At 33.6% G+C, this 19,999-nt stretch overlaps 1 protein-coding gene across 7 annotated transcripts in view; it reads right to left on the bottom strand.

The window, feature by feature from the left end:
- Positions 1-633: 633 nt before the first annotated feature.
- The window catches only part of USP15 (ubiquitin specific peptidase 15), a 119,210-nt gene continuing 99,844 nt past the window's right edge, over positions 634-19,999 (bottom strand). For all 7 annotated transcript variants that reach the window (XM_006933864.5, XM_045062010.1, XM_045062013.1 and 4 more), the window contains 11 exons: positions 15,038-15,121; positions 14,853-14,947; positions 14,563-14,754; positions 13,540-13,655; positions 13,094-13,366; positions 12,641-12,711; positions 12,209-12,324; positions 11,442-11,591; positions 9,751-9,854; positions 5,660-5,748; positions 634-2,624 (listed from right to left, as the gene is read on the bottom strand). In XM_006933864.5, the coding sequence (XP_006933926.4) occupies positions 2,442-2,624; positions 5,660-5,748; positions 9,751-9,854; positions 11,442-11,591; positions 12,209-12,324; positions 12,641-12,711; positions 13,094-13,366; positions 13,540-13,655; positions 14,563-14,754; positions 14,853-14,947; positions 15,038-15,121 (1,473 nt within the window). In that variant the 3' untranslated portion in view covers positions 634-2,441. The remainder of the gene's footprint in view (positions 2,625-5,659; positions 5,749-9,750; positions 9,855-11,441; positions 11,592-12,208; positions 12,325-12,640; positions 12,712-13,093; positions 13,367-13,539; positions 13,656-14,562; positions 14,755-14,852; positions 14,948-15,037; positions 15,122-19,999) is intronic.

The raw sequence follows: 19,999 nt of genomic DNA, 5'->3' as shown, positions 1-19,999 counted from the left end.
AACTTCAAAGTCATATGACTACCAAGTAGAAAAGCTAACAGAATTCTAGGTTGGCTGCATTATTACCACCTTTATTACCTATGAATATCTACTTTTAATTAGGGCATGGACTAGCCTTTTGCACTGCCTTTAGTTTTTTTGCAGCTGAAAATGTAATTTGAGTTTGACAAATTCCATGGTATTATTAACATCCTTTTCTATTTTAAAACACTTCTTTTAGTGGGAATAAAAGTTAATCGCAGGCATTAAAAAGGAATGGTCTCTATGGACAGTTAGGGTGGAGACTACAATTTAGGGCTGGAAAAGTTAATTTGGTTTTTCTTTAAACCTCAGAAAAATGGAAAGTCTATTAAGTGGTAGACAGCAGAAAGACTGCAAGCTCTGAGTGGAGGGATGTTTGTTTACTGCTATATCTCAAGACTACAGAATAGTGATTAGTAGGTGCACAAATATATGTTTAATGCATATTTTTAAAAACTCAACTTTAGAACACATCCTTAACAGGATTTGTTTAGCTGTGACATGCTTTCCTTTCTATTTTTTAACTATATGATAACTAAAAAGTCTATCATATAGTCACCTACCCACATAGAATTTTTATCAAGATTCAGAGTAAGAAATAAAAGACTTAAATAAGGCCTTAAATAGCTTTATTGAAATCTGTATAAATAAACATGCACATTTCAAATGTAAACTCAAGTGAACTCAAGTGCAGACAAAATTTTAACCTCTGTCATGCAGGAGGTTAGTTTACATTAAAAAAAAAAAAAGGAGAAAAGAAAGAAAAGAAAAGAAAAAAGGAAAAAAAACAAAAAACAAAAAACAAAAAACAAACCCAAAGCAGCTTTTAAAATACCAGGATGAAAAACCAGCTTTAATATCAAGGTATAAAGCAAAGCCATGATCAACATACCTCATTTATCCTGGTCAAATGCATTTTTTTCTTTTTTACTTTTAAATGCTAACATAAATAAATAATTTACCAAAATGTGCACTCACAGAGTGAACTTTTATTTACAATACACAATTTATAATCTATTGTATTTGATTAGTTCAAGTGAAGAACATTATACTTTTTGCTTTAATAACAGTGGGACACAAAGCAATTTCTCAGGTAGTCGATATGTGAAATGTGCCCCAGCATTTAGATTTTTCTATTAAAGGCAGTATTGTATGCCAATCGACAATACATTCTTTCAACTAGATCAAAGGGAAAAAGCAGCAAATGAAAAATGTTTCAAATGTTCACACATATTTTTGGCATCCTGGATCCTTGAATGTGGTGAACTAAAAATCAAATTCAAGGTTTGTATACTTTATATACTATACAGGTTCTGACTCTAGAACATGCAAATGCCAATTCTCTTATAACAAGTTACCTTCTGAGAAAAGCTGTAAGGCTATGGTGAATTCCATCAGGAACACACAAAGAAAGTTAACAGACCTACCTTTAAAGCCAATTGTCCATTAATGATTTAAAGGCCAGTATATGAAAAAAAAATTCTCATCTAAGCTTGATGTAATTATTACTATGGACACAGAATACTAGAAGTCTGTCCTTATATGTATTATAGCAATTGGAAGGGTTAAAGGTTGCCAAATTACCAAAAAATGGGGTAGAGAAAAACAGGACAGCAAAAATTTTAATTTTGGACCAACACCAGATTAAAGATATGCGTTTTAAAGCAAGTCAACAAAATTTGAATACTTAAGGAATAGATCTCAATAGCAGTAAAAAATACTTACATTTAACTGAAAAATGATTTTAGATGGAGTGTGAAATCTAGAACCTGTTTTTCACAACGGCAGTAATATGAACATAACACTCTGGATTTTTAATGATTCTACAGAAGAAAATAACTTTTCCAAGATTGTTTCCTGTATCATGATTTGTTTTTTTAATAGGCCCATGTTGATTACCAGGGACAGATTTGAAAATTTGGTTTTCCAAGAATACTACTGCAGTATTTATGCCACATTGATACCGCAGCTAAATATCATAGTAATATATGTGGCAGCCTAATGCACATGAACTAGATTATCCAAAAACTAAGTTCAGCCAGTTTTCTTGCAGTATTATTAGAGCAAAATAAATGACCAACATCCACAAATTTAACATCTGTCATCAATTAACTCACATCCAAAAAATTAAAGAAAACATAATTCATCAAAACAGCAGCAAACTTAAAAGGGATTTATTTGTGATTTCCTATATATATTTAGCTTGTAATTACAAGACTGTAAATGTATTAAGAGACAATTTCTGTTAAAGTTTTCATTGTGTTTCACTTCAAGTACTGCACAAGTTAAAATCTGATAAAGGATTTACATTCGGTTATCTGAAACTCCCCATCTCAGACTTTTGTTTAATGTGGTGGGTAACCTCATCATTTCATACCACCAGCAGGAAAGTCTCTCTTTTATGGCTTCTAGGACTTTCATTAGTTAGTGTGCATACAGTTTTCGTTTTCTATATCATTGTCATTATCATTGCTATCTTCATCACTTTCTAACGGGATGCCTGTGGCAGCTGAAGCACCTTTAGTTTCTCGGTCAAGAGGAAAAAAGCCAGTTCCACTGAAAGTGTCTTGTCTCTGGTAGAACAGTACATATGCTGCTTTGGACTGTTGAAACAAACAAAGGATGTCAAAATGGGCATAAGTCTCAAAGATCATATTAAGCACAGTATGGATTTTTCACCTGGTAACTGATTTTGGAGACAGGGCATAAGTCAAATAGAAAAACTGTACATGGACAAACGGAACTTATTTAAATTGGTTAAATACAAGATCACTGCTATATATAAAGGAAGAAGAGTCACTAGAATGAATATTTTTATTCTTTTAAATTAGCTAAACAGATGAATAAATTCAACTCTATCACAGATTAACCTAGTTACTGCCACATGGAACAGTTCTATGTCTGCTTCCCTCCTGTGTCTAAGGAAAAGGGAAGCTTCTTTCTAATACTCATCCCTTCCCTCTCAGTTTGCTCCAGAGTCCAGCTTTTCCTGCTGCTTTCAGGGTACTGCTCCATTTGTCACCACTGCGTATATTTAGTGATTCCAATTGGACTTCTTGGCATAAAAAACACTCATGTCTCTTCCCATTATAAATCCCTCTCCACTCTACCACTGCTCCAGCTACCAGGCTATAGACAGAGCCACCAAATAATATCCATTTTTCACTCTCATGCAAACCCCTATATTCAGCATGATCTGTTGCGCCCATCATTCTACTGAAATTTCAGGCTTTCACTAGGGGCAATAACCTGCTGTAAACAAATTAAATGGATACTGTTTAAAGTTCTTTTATTCAGTCCCACTGTAGCATTTAATGCTTTACTATTGTTCTTTCCTACATCAAACAATTTTTGGCTTTCATGACACTACTTTACCATAGATCTTCTATCTCCATGGTTGCATCTGACTTTTTTGTGGGCTTAGTAAATCCCAACTTAAAAAAAAAAAATCATATTCTGTCCCCTGCCAACCACTCTTTCTTACTCTGTATCTTCTCACCAGGTGACTCATTCAAACCTATGGCTTCAAGTATAAGACCAACAATGCAAAGTTATAACTTAGGCTGGTACTCACTCCTGAACTCATAATCTCATAAATCCATTTCCCTGTTGTTTATACAATACTACCACAACTTTATTTTTACTTGCTTACTTATTACTACTACCATGCTTTAAATTTAGAAATCTGTATTGCTGAAGTGACATGACAGCCTTGTTTTTGCTGGAGGCTGTAATAGCCTGCTTCTTGTCTCAAATTCCAAATTTAATAATGTTCTATTGCTTAACAATCACCTATGATTCTCACAGTTTTTAAGAAAAGCTTTAAACTGTGAAGAATGTCATTTTCCTTGATCCGACTGCCACGTTTAGCTCGAGCCTAATTTCTGCCCCATATTCCTAACAGGTATTTCCTTTCAGTAATACCACATTGTTTGCTGTTTTGCTAAATACCATGTTTTATCATACCTCCTTGCTTTTGTAGTACTGTTTTCTTTGCTTCTTTTGTTTAATTTTTCTATTTGTAGTTGCACACTCAGGTCAAACACCACTTTATTATGCAAACTCCCCTACACTGGTCCTATCTCCTTACACCCCGCATCAGCAGAGATAGCTGTCTTTTCTCCTTATAGCCAAGATATTTAATAGTACTTATGATATAATTGGTAATTTACTTCTCTCTCATCTCTGGATTGTAAGCCTCTTTAAGTTAGAGATAGCGATCTTTTAATCTTGTTTAGAACTGAGTCCTACATGAAGAAGGTACTCAAATACTTGTTGACTAAATGAAGTATCATCATTGTTAAGATGTAAGGTAACATTAAATACATGTATTGTATAAAAACAAGATATATTGTTTATTTGAAGGCAAGATTAGGGCAGCACTGTCAAAGACATGTTGAAAGAGAATATAGGTAATTTCAGGATGTTCTGGCTGGGAGATTAAAGAGGAAAACACGATTGAAAAGTGACAGATGAGAGCTGAAATTAGAAGTCTAAATATAAACTGGAAATGTAATTAACTTAGGCACATACAGATTTTAAAAATATTAGCGTTCTAGTCTTTCTTTTATGTTATAGCTCTAGGGAGATAAGCAACAGTACATAACACACACACACAAACACACAAACTTAAAATATCTGTAGAGAAACAAGTCAAAATTATTCCGTATCTCTTCACCCAATGGTGAATTGAAACTATGCCAATAACAGAGCTCAGAAGTTTATTAACTTACTAAATTGAACAATATAAGTTGAAGACATTTAAGGCATTATGAACTCAAGAAAAAGCTGGTTTCTGCCCTCAACTGAAACTGGGAAATAAAGCAGTCAGTGCTCTGAACACCAAAAGAAAATCTCTATGTGGGAAATATGAGCTCCGTGCTCACAGGAGCAAATACTACATTTCTCACTCTTCATAATATTGTGGTCAAACAGTAAAATTCATAGAAGGCAAACTTTAATAGAAAAATAAACCTTTATCAAGTGAGTGTTAGCTTTCTTCTTAGAATCAACTCATCATCCCTTCACCAATCAATATTTGATAATAAAAATATGCTCTGATGGGAAGCAAAGCAAATGCCAATATTTTGGCTCCAGCTGTAGCTGGTTAACTGATGTAAATGTGAATAGATGTTACTTCCTCATTTTTCTACTATTCCGAAGATATCAAAGTAACAGATACACAAGGTTAATTAAAAAAAATCTCTAATTTGTTTTATCATGTAATTTTGAGTTTAAATGTTTAACTGTCATACAGGATAAGACTTTACTTTAAAAATCACAGGTATGGTAAGAAAGACCCTTAAAGGATTTTCTTGTTTTCTATATTAGTACTCTGATTTTAAGTAGTCAATGCCCCAAAATATCTGAGCTCATTTCCCAAAGGAAGAATTTTAAATTCCAGTTTTCATGTTGAGAAGTACCAGAAAAAATTTCATGTTGCAATTTATGTTTATGTTAGTGGGCAGATTTAGAAGACAAATTTCCATTTAGAGGACAATTTTACATTTCTTTAAATCAGAGCAAGTCTCTCTTAACTATTAGAATGGCTAGAATACAGACTAGAGTGTTCCATTCCATGGGCATCTTTAAAAAAAAATGGATCTTGTAATTTTCAGGAAGTAAAAGACACACTTACCACAATCTGGTCTTCAGATGCAGTTGAGACACTACTGTCATCAAAGTAGTACCATTTTCCATCATCTTTATTTTTTGCGAAAGCAGTATCTAATGAAAAATATAATCACTTCTGTGACTGGAATGATCTATGGTTTCTGGGGGGAACCTGCAAATCTTTACAATCATCTATATAAGGAATACATACTAAAGCTGCATGATAATCATGTACACAAGGCCTATATTTTACACATTCAACTGATTCCATCGATTATAGGTTTTAGCATAATTTCCTAAAATGTAAATACCTAAGATGGTTTTCAAAGAAGTTGAAATCTGTGACTTTTTTTTTTTTAATCCCAAGGACAACAGAATAGATCTATTATTTTTTTAGTGCACAGAATAACAATATGAATGACAATAAATGAGAATTAACATTTATGTAGTGCTTATTGCGGATCAGGCACAAAGCTCTGTACTTTACATGTATTATCTCATAGAGAAGGTATTATCTTATTCTTTTTCTAGTTTTAGAAATGGGGAAAGTGAAGCATGAAGAGAAATTTAATGTCCAAGGGTAAAGCTGTTAATTGGCTGAGTTAACATTTAAAGCCAGGTCTGTCCCTGACTACAGAGTTTGACATTTCAAACATAATTTAAATTTTGTATTTCAGTTATTTTTATAAATATTTACAATTTTTTTCAATAATACTATCCCAGTAATTTGTAGTTTTTACACCAAAAAACAAAAGTACTAAGCAAGAGAAAAATAAAAAGTGATTAATCTGTAAAATTTTTAAAGATTCGCTTTATCAGGGCACCTGGCTGACTCAGTTGTTTAAGCATCCAACTCTTGATTTCAGCTGAGGTCATGATCTCACAGTTCGTGAGATCAAGCCCCATGTCAGGCTGTGTGCTGACATCACAGAGCTTGCTTGGGATTCTCTCTCTCCCTCTCTGCCCCTCCTTCACTCACACTCTCTGTCTTAAAATAAACTTAAAAAAAGTAAAGATTTGCTTTATCTTTAAAAGTTAAAAAAAAATGCTCCCTCTCACATCCTAGGCTTTATATAAACTATCTAATAACCGAGGAAACAAAGTTACAAAATGTCCCCCAAACAATTATCTGCTGTCATAGCTTCTAAAAAGTGACATCTTATAGGCTGTATCTTCTGGATAATTCTACACCTCACAAAACAAAATTATTGCTCTTTTGGGTGGATCCTAATGTGGGTTGTAAGTTTGTCAATTGAACTGAATACCAATGCACCCACAAATTAAAAGAAACATATTGCCAGGCTGAATAAAAAGACAAGGTCTAAGAATAAAATGGTTTATAAGAGACAAATCCAACAAAAAGGCACACAGTTTGCAAGCCAACTGATACCAAAATAAAAAAAGTCAAATACTGGTAAAAGGAACGAAACAGAAAGAGCTACCCATTTTAAACATAAGTGCAACTAATAGTGCAAAACAACTAATAAAGTAAAAATAGATAAATCAACATTTTAGTAAGAATCCTGACAAATTCCTCCCAGATATAACAAATATATCAAAAATAACCAGAGATAGTAATGATTTGAATACATCTGATAAACAAGTTATTAGAAACATATAGAATTCTATGTCTGAATGAGAAATATATATATTTTTTCAAGCACACAAACATTTAAGAAACAGACCCTGTATTAAGTTAAGGCACATGGAAGCTTTAATAAACTAAGGATTAATATAATACAGGCAATATAACCAATTGTTCTGTAATAAAATTAAGACAAAAGGAGAGCTTTAAAAAAACTATGTTTTGAAAAGCAGACCATATGAGGTGCCTGGATGGCTCAGTCAGTAAGCATCTGACTCTTGATTCTGGCTCAGGTCATGATCTCATGGTTTCTGAGTTCAAGCCCTGTATCAGGCTCTGTGTTCATGGTGTGGAACCTGCTTGGGATCCTCTCTCACCCTGTCTCTCTGACCCTCCCCTGCTTGTGCTCTTGCTCTCTCTCTCTCTCTCTCAAAATAAATAAACAAACATTAAAAAAGTAAAAAGAAAAGCAGATGATTAAACGACCTTAGACTAACTGGAAATCATAAAGGAAATTAAAAAGATATATAGAATTTAAAGTCAATGAAAATACTACAACTCAAAATTTATGGAATAAAGCAGTATTTAGAGGGAAATTTAGAGCTTTAATTATAGCCTTCAAGAGAGCATGGAAAAAAGTGAAGCAAAAGGTAATAAAGTATTCAAACCAAAAGTTAAAAAAAAGAGGAATGGAGCAAACTCAAAGTAACAAGAAGAAAATATAACAAAGTGGGGCGCCTGGATGGCTCAGTTAAGTGTCCAACTTTGGCACAGGTCATGATCTCGTGATTTGTGGGTTTGAGTGCCTCACTGGGCTCTGTGCTGACAACTCAAGAGCATGAAGCCTGCTTCGGATTCTGTATCTCCCTCTCTGTCCCTCCTCCGCTCATGCTCTCCCTCTCTCTCAAAGTAAATAAAAAAATAAACATTAAAAAAAGAAGAAGAAAATATAACAAAGAAACCAGTGAGAAAGAATACATTCACATAACAAAAAGAAAAATTTAATAAAGTGAAAAGCTAATTCTTTGAATAGATTAATAAGATAGACCTCTGGACCTAGAGAAAAGAACAAAAAAGGGACAAAGACATCGCATAACTGTATTATATATAACGATTCTCAAAGTGGAATACACAGATACATTTTTAGAAAAGTAGAAAATGCCATAATGCATACATCTTGGGGAAAAGAAAAGTGAATAGACTTCAATAATCATGACATAAATAGAAAAAACTATGGCTATGTAAAAACTACATAAAACCAGATGGTTTTACAGGTGAATTCTACTAGACTTTCATGAATAGTTAATTCCTATACTATACTATCTGCTTTAGGATGGAGAAAAAAACTATCCCAGACTGTTTTATTAGGACAGGCTGTAATCTTGATTCCAAAGAAAGAATATAAAAAAATTACAAGACCATTTCACTTATGAATGAAATCTTAACCACTCTAAATAAAATTAGTTAACCAAATTCAACTGTGAATTTAAACACAATTTTAAGTAAACAAAAATTAATTTCTAAACAAAACAAAACAAAACAAAACTTAAAAGGTTAAGTAGGAATGCAAAGATGGTCCAACAGAAAAATCTATCAGTTGGAGAGTGTGGACTAGTATAACTGTCCTGGAGAGCCATCTGGCAGTACCTAAATACTCTGTAACTCAGCAATCTCACTTCTGGGTATGTTGCTCAAAGAAATTCTCACATAGGGGACCATAAACAACGATTTTTATCAGTCCTGTGGTGTTAGAAAGTTAAACGCAATTTGGATGTGGACCATGAAATGAGCACAGAGATAAAATATGGTAGATCTAAGTCCTAAGTGGTTAGAAGCAATTAACTAAATGGACACAAAGTAACATAGAGATGTCTTACGTGTTAAGAGAAAAATGTAAGATCTGTAACATACTGCACCAACCATGTAAAAACTAACAATGACACATGATTTATAACACATACATCAAGCATTTTAGAAAGGGGAAGGGAAGGAGAATGGAAATGGACACGAGTCCTGACCATGATGTCCCTTTACATTAAAGTGAAAAGTATGATTAACTCAATACTTTACTCCTGATGTTAAAAAAGGTTCAAAAGCTAATTCATTCATTAGTCAAATTTACTGAACAACTACTGTATGTAAGACACGTTTTATACTTCCCCTTTAAAAAATTTTTATTTTAGAGAGAGAAAGGACACGAGTGGGGGAAAGACAGAGAGAGAGTCCTAAGCAGGCTTCATGCCCAGTGCACAGCAGGGGGCAGAGATCATGCCCTGAGCCGGTATCAAGAGTCAGACACTTAACCAACTAAGCTACCCTGGCCTACTGCCCCCCCATCCCCGCTTTTTTTTTAGAGGCTCCAGGTCCCAATGTAGAGCTTGAATTCATGATCCTAGATCAAGAATCACATGCTCTACCAACTGAGCCGCTAAGCCCCCCATATTTTCCCTTTTAGTAGTAAATATCTTAAGAAAAAAAGTCTGCAGTTATCAAGCATCATAATTTTAGCAAAATGGTAACTGTCAACTTACAGTGTCCTCCTCCCATCCCTCCATAGTGGTTTGAAACAGCAATCAAATTATAGCGGCAAGGACCTGCATTTGGATTAATTAGGAATTCTGACATATCCAGGTCACTGTTTAACAAAGAGATCAAATTAGTTTTGTTTTCTCTAAATGTCATGAATTCTATTCTCTGTCAATGTTGCTTGACTCTCATTTATATAAAAAATAGCTCTTTCACTAAAGAAATCACTAAGAACCAAAGAACTGTAAAACAAATCACACAAACATACACCCTCTGAGATGTGAACATTTTGGCAAAATAATTCTTAAAAGGTTGGGAATTTCCAAATTCTCTACTGAATGCTGTTATTCAGATTAATGTTTTTGTGCTAATACATTTAACTTTCAGTATGCTAGTGAAACAGTCATCACCCTTTACCATCTGGACCCTTTTAATTTTTTAGATTTTTGAAGTCATTTTTGTAATTATTTATTTAAGGAAGAATAAAACAATAGTGAAAACAAACTTTCACAGAAATTTTATAATAATGTAGATATATCTAAACCCAATATTTATTCTATTTTCCTGGTTTTGATTATCTATATATCCTGAGTAGGCAACATTCTTTGAAATGCAACCAACTGTTTGTAATCTGTCATGCACAAAACTGTAACATGACCATTTTATAGCTTATCATTATTCATTTTTGGGTACTTGTGTCATCAAAAAGCAATAATGATCCTAAATTTCAAATATATCTCTCATAGATTCTAGATTATCATTACTGCCGGTTCTTCTTATACTTACACACTGTTAAAATGTTATATTTTTGAAAACTTTGATGATTCATAATTAAGGACAAAATTGCCATTGGTTTCTGGTAAAAAGCTGCAAAACATTTTTAACTTTATAATCAACAATCAGAATAAGCAATCCAAAGAATGTTTTCAGTATTACATCATCTATTTACTTCCAGTCATCTAGTACACACACCTGCCTATGGCAGTTGTCTACTTATTAACTGTCTCAAACTTGTGGTGCATAAATATCATAAAATATAGAAGAATACTATCGATTTTCTTTTAGCAAAATGGGAGAGTGCCAAGTTATTGCTGCAAAATGTTATGTGATGAAGTCCTTCCTGGACCACGTGAATGAGAATACACTATTTCATTTTTGTCCTTATGAATGCTCTATTAAATTTAGTGAAAGCTTAAAAAAAAAAAAAAGACTACAGAGATGCTGTCTCCAGACTTTTTAAAAAAGTGATGTAATACTCTGGACAATGCGATAAATAAACTGAAGTATGACACAACAGGAATGACTGATTACACTACTGTGTCATCTTTTTAAGCAATTACATTATTCTGTTTCACATTATTCCAGTCTTCTTTAAAAAGCATACCAAGGAATAACTGATGATTAATGATGAAATAATTCCTAGGAAAAACAAAATCACTAAGATCCCACAGAGTATCTTAGATATATAAACAGGGCCAATGAACCCGTATGATAACGTAACATAAAATTACTTTTATTTTGTTGTTCAAAAAGGTGTATTTTCTTTTTGTACTTTGAAAAATATCTAAAAAGGAATAAAATTGTTACTGATCCTTACAAACTACTATAATGACTCACAAATACTGGATCTGATGCTACCTTATGTTTATAAAAATCTACAGCTGTCCAATGCTGATAAAGCACAATCAAAACTTACTTGATGGGAAAATCAACTAATGTATCCAATTTGTCTCTCATGTATCGACTATAAGAAAATCGTTTGAGATGTACCACAAGTACTGGAGGCAGGGACCATAAATCCAATTTCTTTGTGGCTTGCTGATGTTCTTTACAATTTGGACAATACCTAAAAATAAAGAGAAATCTTTAAAGCTTGATAGAGGTAATGAAAATAATAATTAAAAAATGCTTGGAAAGTTCTTTTATTCAGTACACCTAATATATACCAGACTGATAAACTCCTTTATCATTTTTATCTTCAAAAAAATCAGATGAGATAAATTAGTATGTAAATAGGTATCAAAGAAATGATGAAGACTAGATTATTTACATTTTAGTATGCTAAAAGAACACAGAACTATGTTGAGAAATAAGCATTAGAAAATCTTAATACTTCTGGGCTCTAATGGAATTAAAGCACCACAAAACGTATGACTTTCCTAAAAAGGTTTCTATCAAAATGGCTGCACAGCAAAAAAATTCTTGGGAAAAAGTAACTAAAATTAATTATCCACAGTAAAACAGCTATTAGAGAGAATACAGTAATGAGATTAGAGCTTAACATTGTAATAATATTTTTAAAGACATTTTAATCACTTTTAACAGACTATTATCATATAAAGAAATGCTTATTATTTAAATTATCAAAGGGAATTTAGTACTTTTTCAACTTGATATATAACACATACCTTAGTATAAATCCTTAAAACATAATTAGAAACATTGTTTAACTTTGTCTCTTACCAGGGATCTTCAGCACCTAGCTTTTCTTTTGTTGTAAAAAGCTCAATGCAATCTTTTAATTTCACAAAGGGTTTTTTAGGAGGTTTATATTCCACACTTTCATGTTTTTCAAAATCCTAAAGAGAAGTATTTCTTGAGTTAAGAGAACAAATGAAACAAAACTCATTTTAGTGATACCATCTTACTATGAATAGTAATGAAAAACTCCTAAACTTTCTCAGAAGAATTATAAAGCTTTTTTCAGCTGAGATTTACACACGTCTAAAAAAATTATGATTACACACCTACATGGATGATTGAAACTGTTAATAGAAAGCATGTTTGAAACCAACAAGCTTTTTCTAGTCTATAACCAGCAAAATAAACACATCTGGTAGCAGCAAAGAGTGTAACAAAACAGTATGATCAACATGGGAATGAACAATGACTTACCTCAGCGGCATTTTCATCAAAATATCTTTTTTTCAAATCAGGATCCCAATCCAAAGCAAGAAAAGATCTTTCTAAGATGGAAAACATATTTCTCCTTTAAAACTTAATATGCTTTCATGTTAAAATCAACATATTTTAATATTAAGATATATACCAGAATAAACAAATAGCCATCTTTTCTACTTGCACTAGGTGATCAGGATAAATTGCTATTTCCAAGCCATTAAAATATTTAAGCAGTTAAAGAAAAAAGATACAAGACTTAAGAATAAGTCCAACCCCCATTTAATAAACAGTGATGTGTTTAATATACTTAGAAATTAAGACTTTTCATTCAAGATTTTATACAGATAGGTAAAGGTTATTTCCCATGACTGTTGAATTTCATAGTTTTCACCTAAAAAAAAACATGGTTTGCTCAAGTTCAGTGTTCAAGCCATTTTTCACACTTACCATCTAGTCTAAGCTGCCTCTCGTCAAATCTTATATGCCTGGTGTCATCTTTGATGTAGTTGATATCAGTATTGCCTAAATTGTTGAACTGGAATGTAAATAGTCTTTTTTTGTGTCCCGTGAGTTGACTTTTACAAGTTTCCTCAGTACATAATCCATTTTCAGAATCATTATCTCCTCCAACTGAATCTTCAGACTGACTGTTTTCATTCTCGGAGGGAAGTTCTTGATCCTGGCTGGATTCATCATCTGGTTCATCTGTTTCCATCTCACCTAATTTTAGACATTAGAAGTCTTTAAATAAACCCAATGCTACATTTCAAAATTAATATTAACATTATTTTTCCCAGCTTGAAGATATTTTTCTGTTCCTTAATCCCCATCTTCTTTTTTTCTGAGGCAATAATCCAAGTGAAAGGTGTTATAATTTAACAGGAAAGTCTTACTTGGTGAGCCTTCTTCATGTATGCCATTTGGGCCGTTCCCATTAATATTTTGGTCCTTACAGCAGTGTAGGGATCCTTCGGTTTCTTCGGTTTCAGTAGATATTTTGACATACCGGCTTAAATAAAATCAGAAATCAAATTTAAGTTCTATGAAGGTAGAAACCTTAAAAAAACATTTTCCATTCCTTCAGTAAAACATAACTTTTTAATGGAGTGATGCTGGTCTTATACTACATTCAAGGATAAATTCAAACTCGGGATCTAGCACCATAAGTGCAAGTGACTAATCATTTCTGTTTTGGTTGTCTATATAAAAAGAAAGACAGCAATTTGTTACTTCTAGGGTTTTAACATCTTTCTATGTTAAAAGTTTGTGGCAAATAATTTCCTGACTTAAAAAAATTATTATATAAATATCCACATTTAGATGATATGTATTATTGCCAAGATTACTTATAACTCTATAATATGATCTTTATGTATGGGTTCTGGGATTGTAACAATTCAAAGAGGTATGCAAGAAAGAATACTACATATGTCAGTTAAAAATGATAAAATAAAAGGGATCAAATGGAAGTCTTGATTATATTATAATTCAAATCAAGGTTTTAGGAAGACAAAAAAGGGGTTGCCTTAAAATACTATCAAGCATGAACGTTTATCCTTTTAAATAAAAACCATCAGTACGAGTTCTTAAACTAGCAATGTGTTTAACAAAACGAAATATCTGAAATTTGTTTTAATTTCACAGTGCTGATATGACAAGTTCCTATTTTCTTCCAACTGTAAACTTCCGGTGTAAAACAGCTAAAAGAATTCACTTTCAGGGTTTGAAATTACCTCAGTAATGTGTTTTACATGATTAAGAGACAAAATTAAACTATAATTTGATTTTTTAAGTTGCTACCTGTTTAAACAAAGTTGAGATAATATAGGGTTATCAAATTATATTCTGATAGTATGCTGCATATTTTTTATTAACTATTTTATTGTTTTGTCAATGAAGAACTGTCTGACACTTACCACATTCTCAAAAGCAGAAGATTATAGAGTTTATCTTCAGTGTTGTTTCGTGGTACAGCCATAAGAAAAGGCTGACCAAAAAGTGAGGAACCAGTATGGTGGGTATAACTTGAGTGTCTAAATTTTTCTCTTAGGCAAACAGGAATAATCACATGCTCTGTATCTTCTGTCCTATTGATATTAATTTCAAACCTGTAAGGACAAAACTGACCATAAACTCTGAAAACTTTTACGTTATTTCCTCTGAATTTTTCCCAAGTAATATTTTGCACAATGAATTTTATACTTACACATAAATATCATCCCGTTCCATAATACTACTAAGGTTTTCATCCATAGCGAATATTCTGTGAAATCTATGATTGTATATATCAGTAACTATCATCTAAAAGGAAATAAATTTCTATTAATCTGGTTTTACATCACTAAAAAACTCAACTCCAACTTACATACTTCAAACCCAGAAACATCTTACCTTATCTGCCGGTACTCCTGACAAAGCAGACAATGCTGTACAAAGATCAAGTATGTTTCCAATTTTGGGGACAACCACTTTGTACTAAAAAACAAAAAATTATAATGAATTGATTACTTTGGAAAAAATATTCAGTAGTTGGAAATGACCTCATGTGACTTCCTCACATTCGCCTGGTATTTGGCTTACAGTGTCTGTCTCCAATCCTGCCGTCATCCTCGCCACCATTTTTCATTGGGATAATTTATCTTAGCCTTACCGTTTCTTGGCTCTTTGATACAAAGACCCACACTTACTTTCAACTGGAGTTCACTTCTTGCACCTTGTCGTAAACTGGCTTCACCTCTGATATCTTAAACTCTTTTCATGGGGCGCCTGGGTGGCGCAGTCGGTTAAGCGTTCGACTTCAGCCAGGTCACGATCTCGCGGTCCATGAGTTCGAACCCCGCATCGGGCTCTGGGCTGATGGCTCAGAGCCTGGAGCCTGTTTCCGATTCTGTGTCTCCCTGTCTCTCTGCCCCTCCCCCGTTCATGCTTTGTCTCTCTCTGTCCCAAAAATAAATAAACGTTGAAAAAAAAAAAAAACTCTTTTCATACTACTGACTAACCAACCACTACTTAATTTTCCTGGAAATTCATTTTTTCCTATTCTTGGCTTGCATTTAGAGCTCTAGTCCTTTTAATTCTCAATTTTCTCCAAGTTTACCAGCTTCCTACTGTCTTCATACACCTTCCATCCAGATCCCATAGGATTGATTCATCACTTCAACTACTCTATTGCAAAACCTTCATTTTGTTATTCAGTTTTATTTTTGCTATACTTTCTTAGAGCTGTTTGGATATGCTGGAGGAACCTGACCAACTTTAGAGACTGGTTTGCTACAAATTCATAGTGCCCAAGTCTCAACAGATCCTTCAACAGTTGCCAGAAATTCTGTGCATCTCTTATTTGCTTTTTCTCTCATTTCTCTTACCATATAATTTACAAATCTCTCAAAAAAAAAAAAGGAAACCAGTCCCTCATTGCTTTCCCTCTAAAAATTCCCCTCTAATTATCTTTCTCCTCTGCTTTCTAAATAACATTGTTAAAAGTAATGTCTACATGGACTATCTTAACTTCCTCACTTCCCATTCACTTATCAATCCATTCGTGGCTTTTGTCTTCATCTCTTTATTTAAACTGTAACCAAGGTTGTCAAACCCTGTTAGAGTTTGACCCTAGCCCTCTTCTGAATTCTATATGCTCTCTTTAGAGACTGTGATAATATATCCCAGTCTGCTTTGGCCAGTCCTGATTTAGTCCGCTGTCCTTGTATAATTATTAATAATGGCCCCTTTTATTTTTAAGACTTCTGGTTTAGGTGATAGATTATAAGGTCATCCTAGCCTTGGGGATCTCATCCTTCTAAGACATTCACTATCATTTTCATAGACCTCACTACCCAATTTCTATCTCAAGAACAGACATCTCTTCTCTAGTCTAGATACATAAACTCAACACCTAATGAAAACTCTACCTAAATTTTCTTCATGCATTTCAGCATGTCCAGGACTACACATGATTTAAGTCATTATTAGGTCAACATATCCAATATTAAAACAGGTTTCTTCCTAAATCTTTCTTCCTATATATCCCATTAAAATAAATAACACCACTATTTCCTCAGTTTTATAACCCAGTAAGCTTGGCATCACCTTTGTATACTTGTAAACATTTTTGTTTCTTATACTCAACTGGTTCTTCAAACTGCCATCCTGACACTAATATTAAGAGTTCAAGTGCTTTTCATTTGTCATCTGATCACTGCAAAAACCTCTTACATGGTCTTAGTACATCTGACCTAAGCTTTTCCAATCCAATCTTTGTACTAGCTTGAATCTTCTTTCTCTAATACAAATCTGTTTAGTAACCTTCGATGGGTGCCCTAGCTTTTAAGATGAAGTCCAACTTCCTATCATGGTGTCAAAATTCTTTGTGAGCACTTAACATTTTATCTACTTATAATTTCCAGAAGTTGGACATGTCCTCTTTCACCTTTAGCTCTTTGTATATGCCAATCTCTTGGTCTACAATACCTTTATTTTCAGCTTTCACTTGTTTAAATCCTAATCATCCTTAAGGATTCAACACCGGCATTATTACCAGTTTGGGTATGTCACTCCTTCTATATACTCCTAAAGTACCTTATTATAGCACTTTTCACACTGCATGACAAACTTCTTGGGAACAAGAAACAGGAACACTTTTGTATTTCTAGCACTTTGCAGAATCTTAAGTTCCAATACGTAATACATGTTCAATACAATTACTAATAAACTTCTATGACCTAAATCAACTTCGGTGATGGGAAAACTCATCAAGTAGGTTAACTCAGCTAATTTCCCTTTCCTCTCCAGCTGGTTAAAGCACATTGTTAATGAGGCTATCATTTTGTATTTGAGTTGTTACAGCCTCCAACTGGAAAAAAAAACCTCCCAATTCTTCTGTGCTGACCATGACTCCAACCTCTACAAATCTGTACTTTTGGTGAGAAAAAAAAAAACAAGTGAGAAAAGAGGTATACTAATGAAATTAATATTGCTGGAAAAATAATTTAAAATCCAAATCATGGGAGAATATTCAATACATGCCTCTGGGCTAATGTGTAATTTGAATACAATCTGTCTCTACGTAATATAGATTATATTATTGGCATGGGAGAATACGGTCTTTAACAAATGTACTGTGGAGAAACAGAGTATATTCTTTTGTTGTGATCAATTTTTACTTATTGTTTTATGCTGCTCTCTCATTCCACTATATTCTTTGGCATATACTTGTCAACTTACAAACTAGAGAGGTAAGGGTGTAGTTTAGCATTGCCATGGTTTCCCTCCATTGAAAAGAATGTTAATTCTATACTTATTAAAGGATGTGATTTTAGAAATGCGAACACATCTCCTCTGGTCAAAAATAAAAGCGGGTCTTTACTGGCCCTCCTTAATATTCTTTGTACTACTGAATGAAATATTGACGCGAGGGCATCAGGCTCATTGACTTCAGGAAGGAAACATAAAAGCAGCAGCAAAAGAAATAGGGGGAATTTCTACAACTGAATACATGACTAGTCTCCACCACACTTTAATTACTTTGAATGAAAGGACTGTACTTTTATGATGAACACTTCATTTACTGTGCCCTTGCTGACAGTAAAACCAAACACTTTGACAAAATTAATGGTAAGATTGTAAATGCGTTAAAAGCAAATGTTTCATATCGATTTCATGACATTGTTATTAGCTGAATTGTGTTCCCTTAAAATTTATATGTTGAAGCCCTGACCACCAATGTAATAGCCTTTGGAGATGGGGCTTTTAGAAAGTTTAGATGAGATCAAAAAGGTGGGTGCCCTTACAGATTATGTGCATACAGTGGTCTCTCTATGTAAACACAGTGAGGACAAGACAGAGTCTGCACTAGAAACCAACCATGCTGACACTCTTGATCGTAAGACTTCTAGCCTCCAGAACCGTTTGCCAAACAGAGCTTTACACTCTCACTAGGCGTCCAACACATATTTGAATGAATAGAATTTTTGAATATTTCTCCATTAGGAATGCATTTCTGCAGGAGAACTCATGGTCTAGCAGAGAAATGATTAAGTAAACCAAAGTTATAGGGAAATTTGGGTAAGTGCGGGAAGAGAATTTTAGGGGAACTGAAGGTAGAAGAGGAAGGAACTACTTTTGTTAGGGTGGGTCATGTGTCAGAAAAGGATTAATAAAGGGAGGAAATATAGTGCTTTGCTTCACAAATTTTAAAAATAATCCTATAATACTATGCAATGGAATCAGGCTGACAACTGATATTAAGGCCTTTTTCAGGGCTCTTGAATTGAATAACCAGTGTTTGATACTCCAAACTGTTAGAAGATTAGAACATTATTGAAGCAAGTATTTATAGCTGAACTAAATTTAATTTTTTTTTTAATGTTTACTTATTTTTGAGAGAGAGCATGAGTGGGGGAGGGGCAGAAAAAGAGAGAGAGACACACACAGAACTCAAAGCAGGTTCCAGGCTCCATGCTATCAGCACAGAGACCAATGCAGGGCCTGAACTCGTGAACGGTGACATCAGGACCTGAGCTGAAGTCAGATGCTTAATCAACTGAGCCAGCCAGGTGCCCCCCCTTTTTTTAAATTTTTAAATTTATTTATTTTTTTTTGAGAGATAGAAGGAGAGGGGTGAAAGTGGAAGGGCGAGAGAGAGAATCTTAAGCAGGCTCCATGTCCAGTATGGGGCCCGATGTGGTGCTCAATCGCATGACTGTGAGATCATGACTTGAGCCAAAATCAAGAGTTGGACGCTTACCCGACTGAGCCACCCAGGCATCCCAGCCCAACTAAATTTCTATTTCTCCTCCAAGTTGTTAAGATGCCTAAAAATTACAGGTATTTAAATATACCATTATCATAACATGAATCAAAATGTGTACTATTAGTTTTATTTTCAAAAGACACTAGAAAAAAAATTACAATTAACATTAAAGTTGGAAAATAGGAAAAATATTTATCATAACATTGCAAAATTGAACCTCTCATTTTTTCTATTGTAAGAAAAAGCCTTTGAGAATTTTATTTTTACAAATAATGATACTTTACACATCCCTCAGCCTTTCACGATTCTAAAAAGGTGTATTAATTTCCAAATATTTTGGAAATCTCTTTATAAAATCTTATAAAATCTCTTACATATATAAACTTAATTATTGAATTGTGCTTGAGACACAAGGTCTCAACACTTAAGTTTTTGTTTTGTTTTTTTAATTTTAGAGAGAGAGACAGAGTGCATGCGAGTGTGGAAGAGGGGCAGGATAGAAAGAGACAGAGTCTTAATCAGGCTCCAAGATTAGCGTGGAGTCTGACATGGGGCTTGATCCCACGACCCTGGGATCATGACCTGAACTGAAATCAAGAGTCAGA

The sequence above is a fragment of the Felis catus genome, chromosome B4 (assembly GCF_018350175.1).
Source record: "Felis catus isolate Fca126 chromosome B4, F.catus_Fca126_mat1.0, whole genome shotgun sequence".
In the NCBI taxonomy this organism is placed as follows: domain Eukaryota; kingdom Metazoa; phylum Chordata; class Mammalia; order Carnivora; family Felidae; genus Felis; species Felis catus.
Note: the sequence above shows the minus strand (reverse complement) of the source record. Positions and strands in the feature narration are given on the sequence as shown.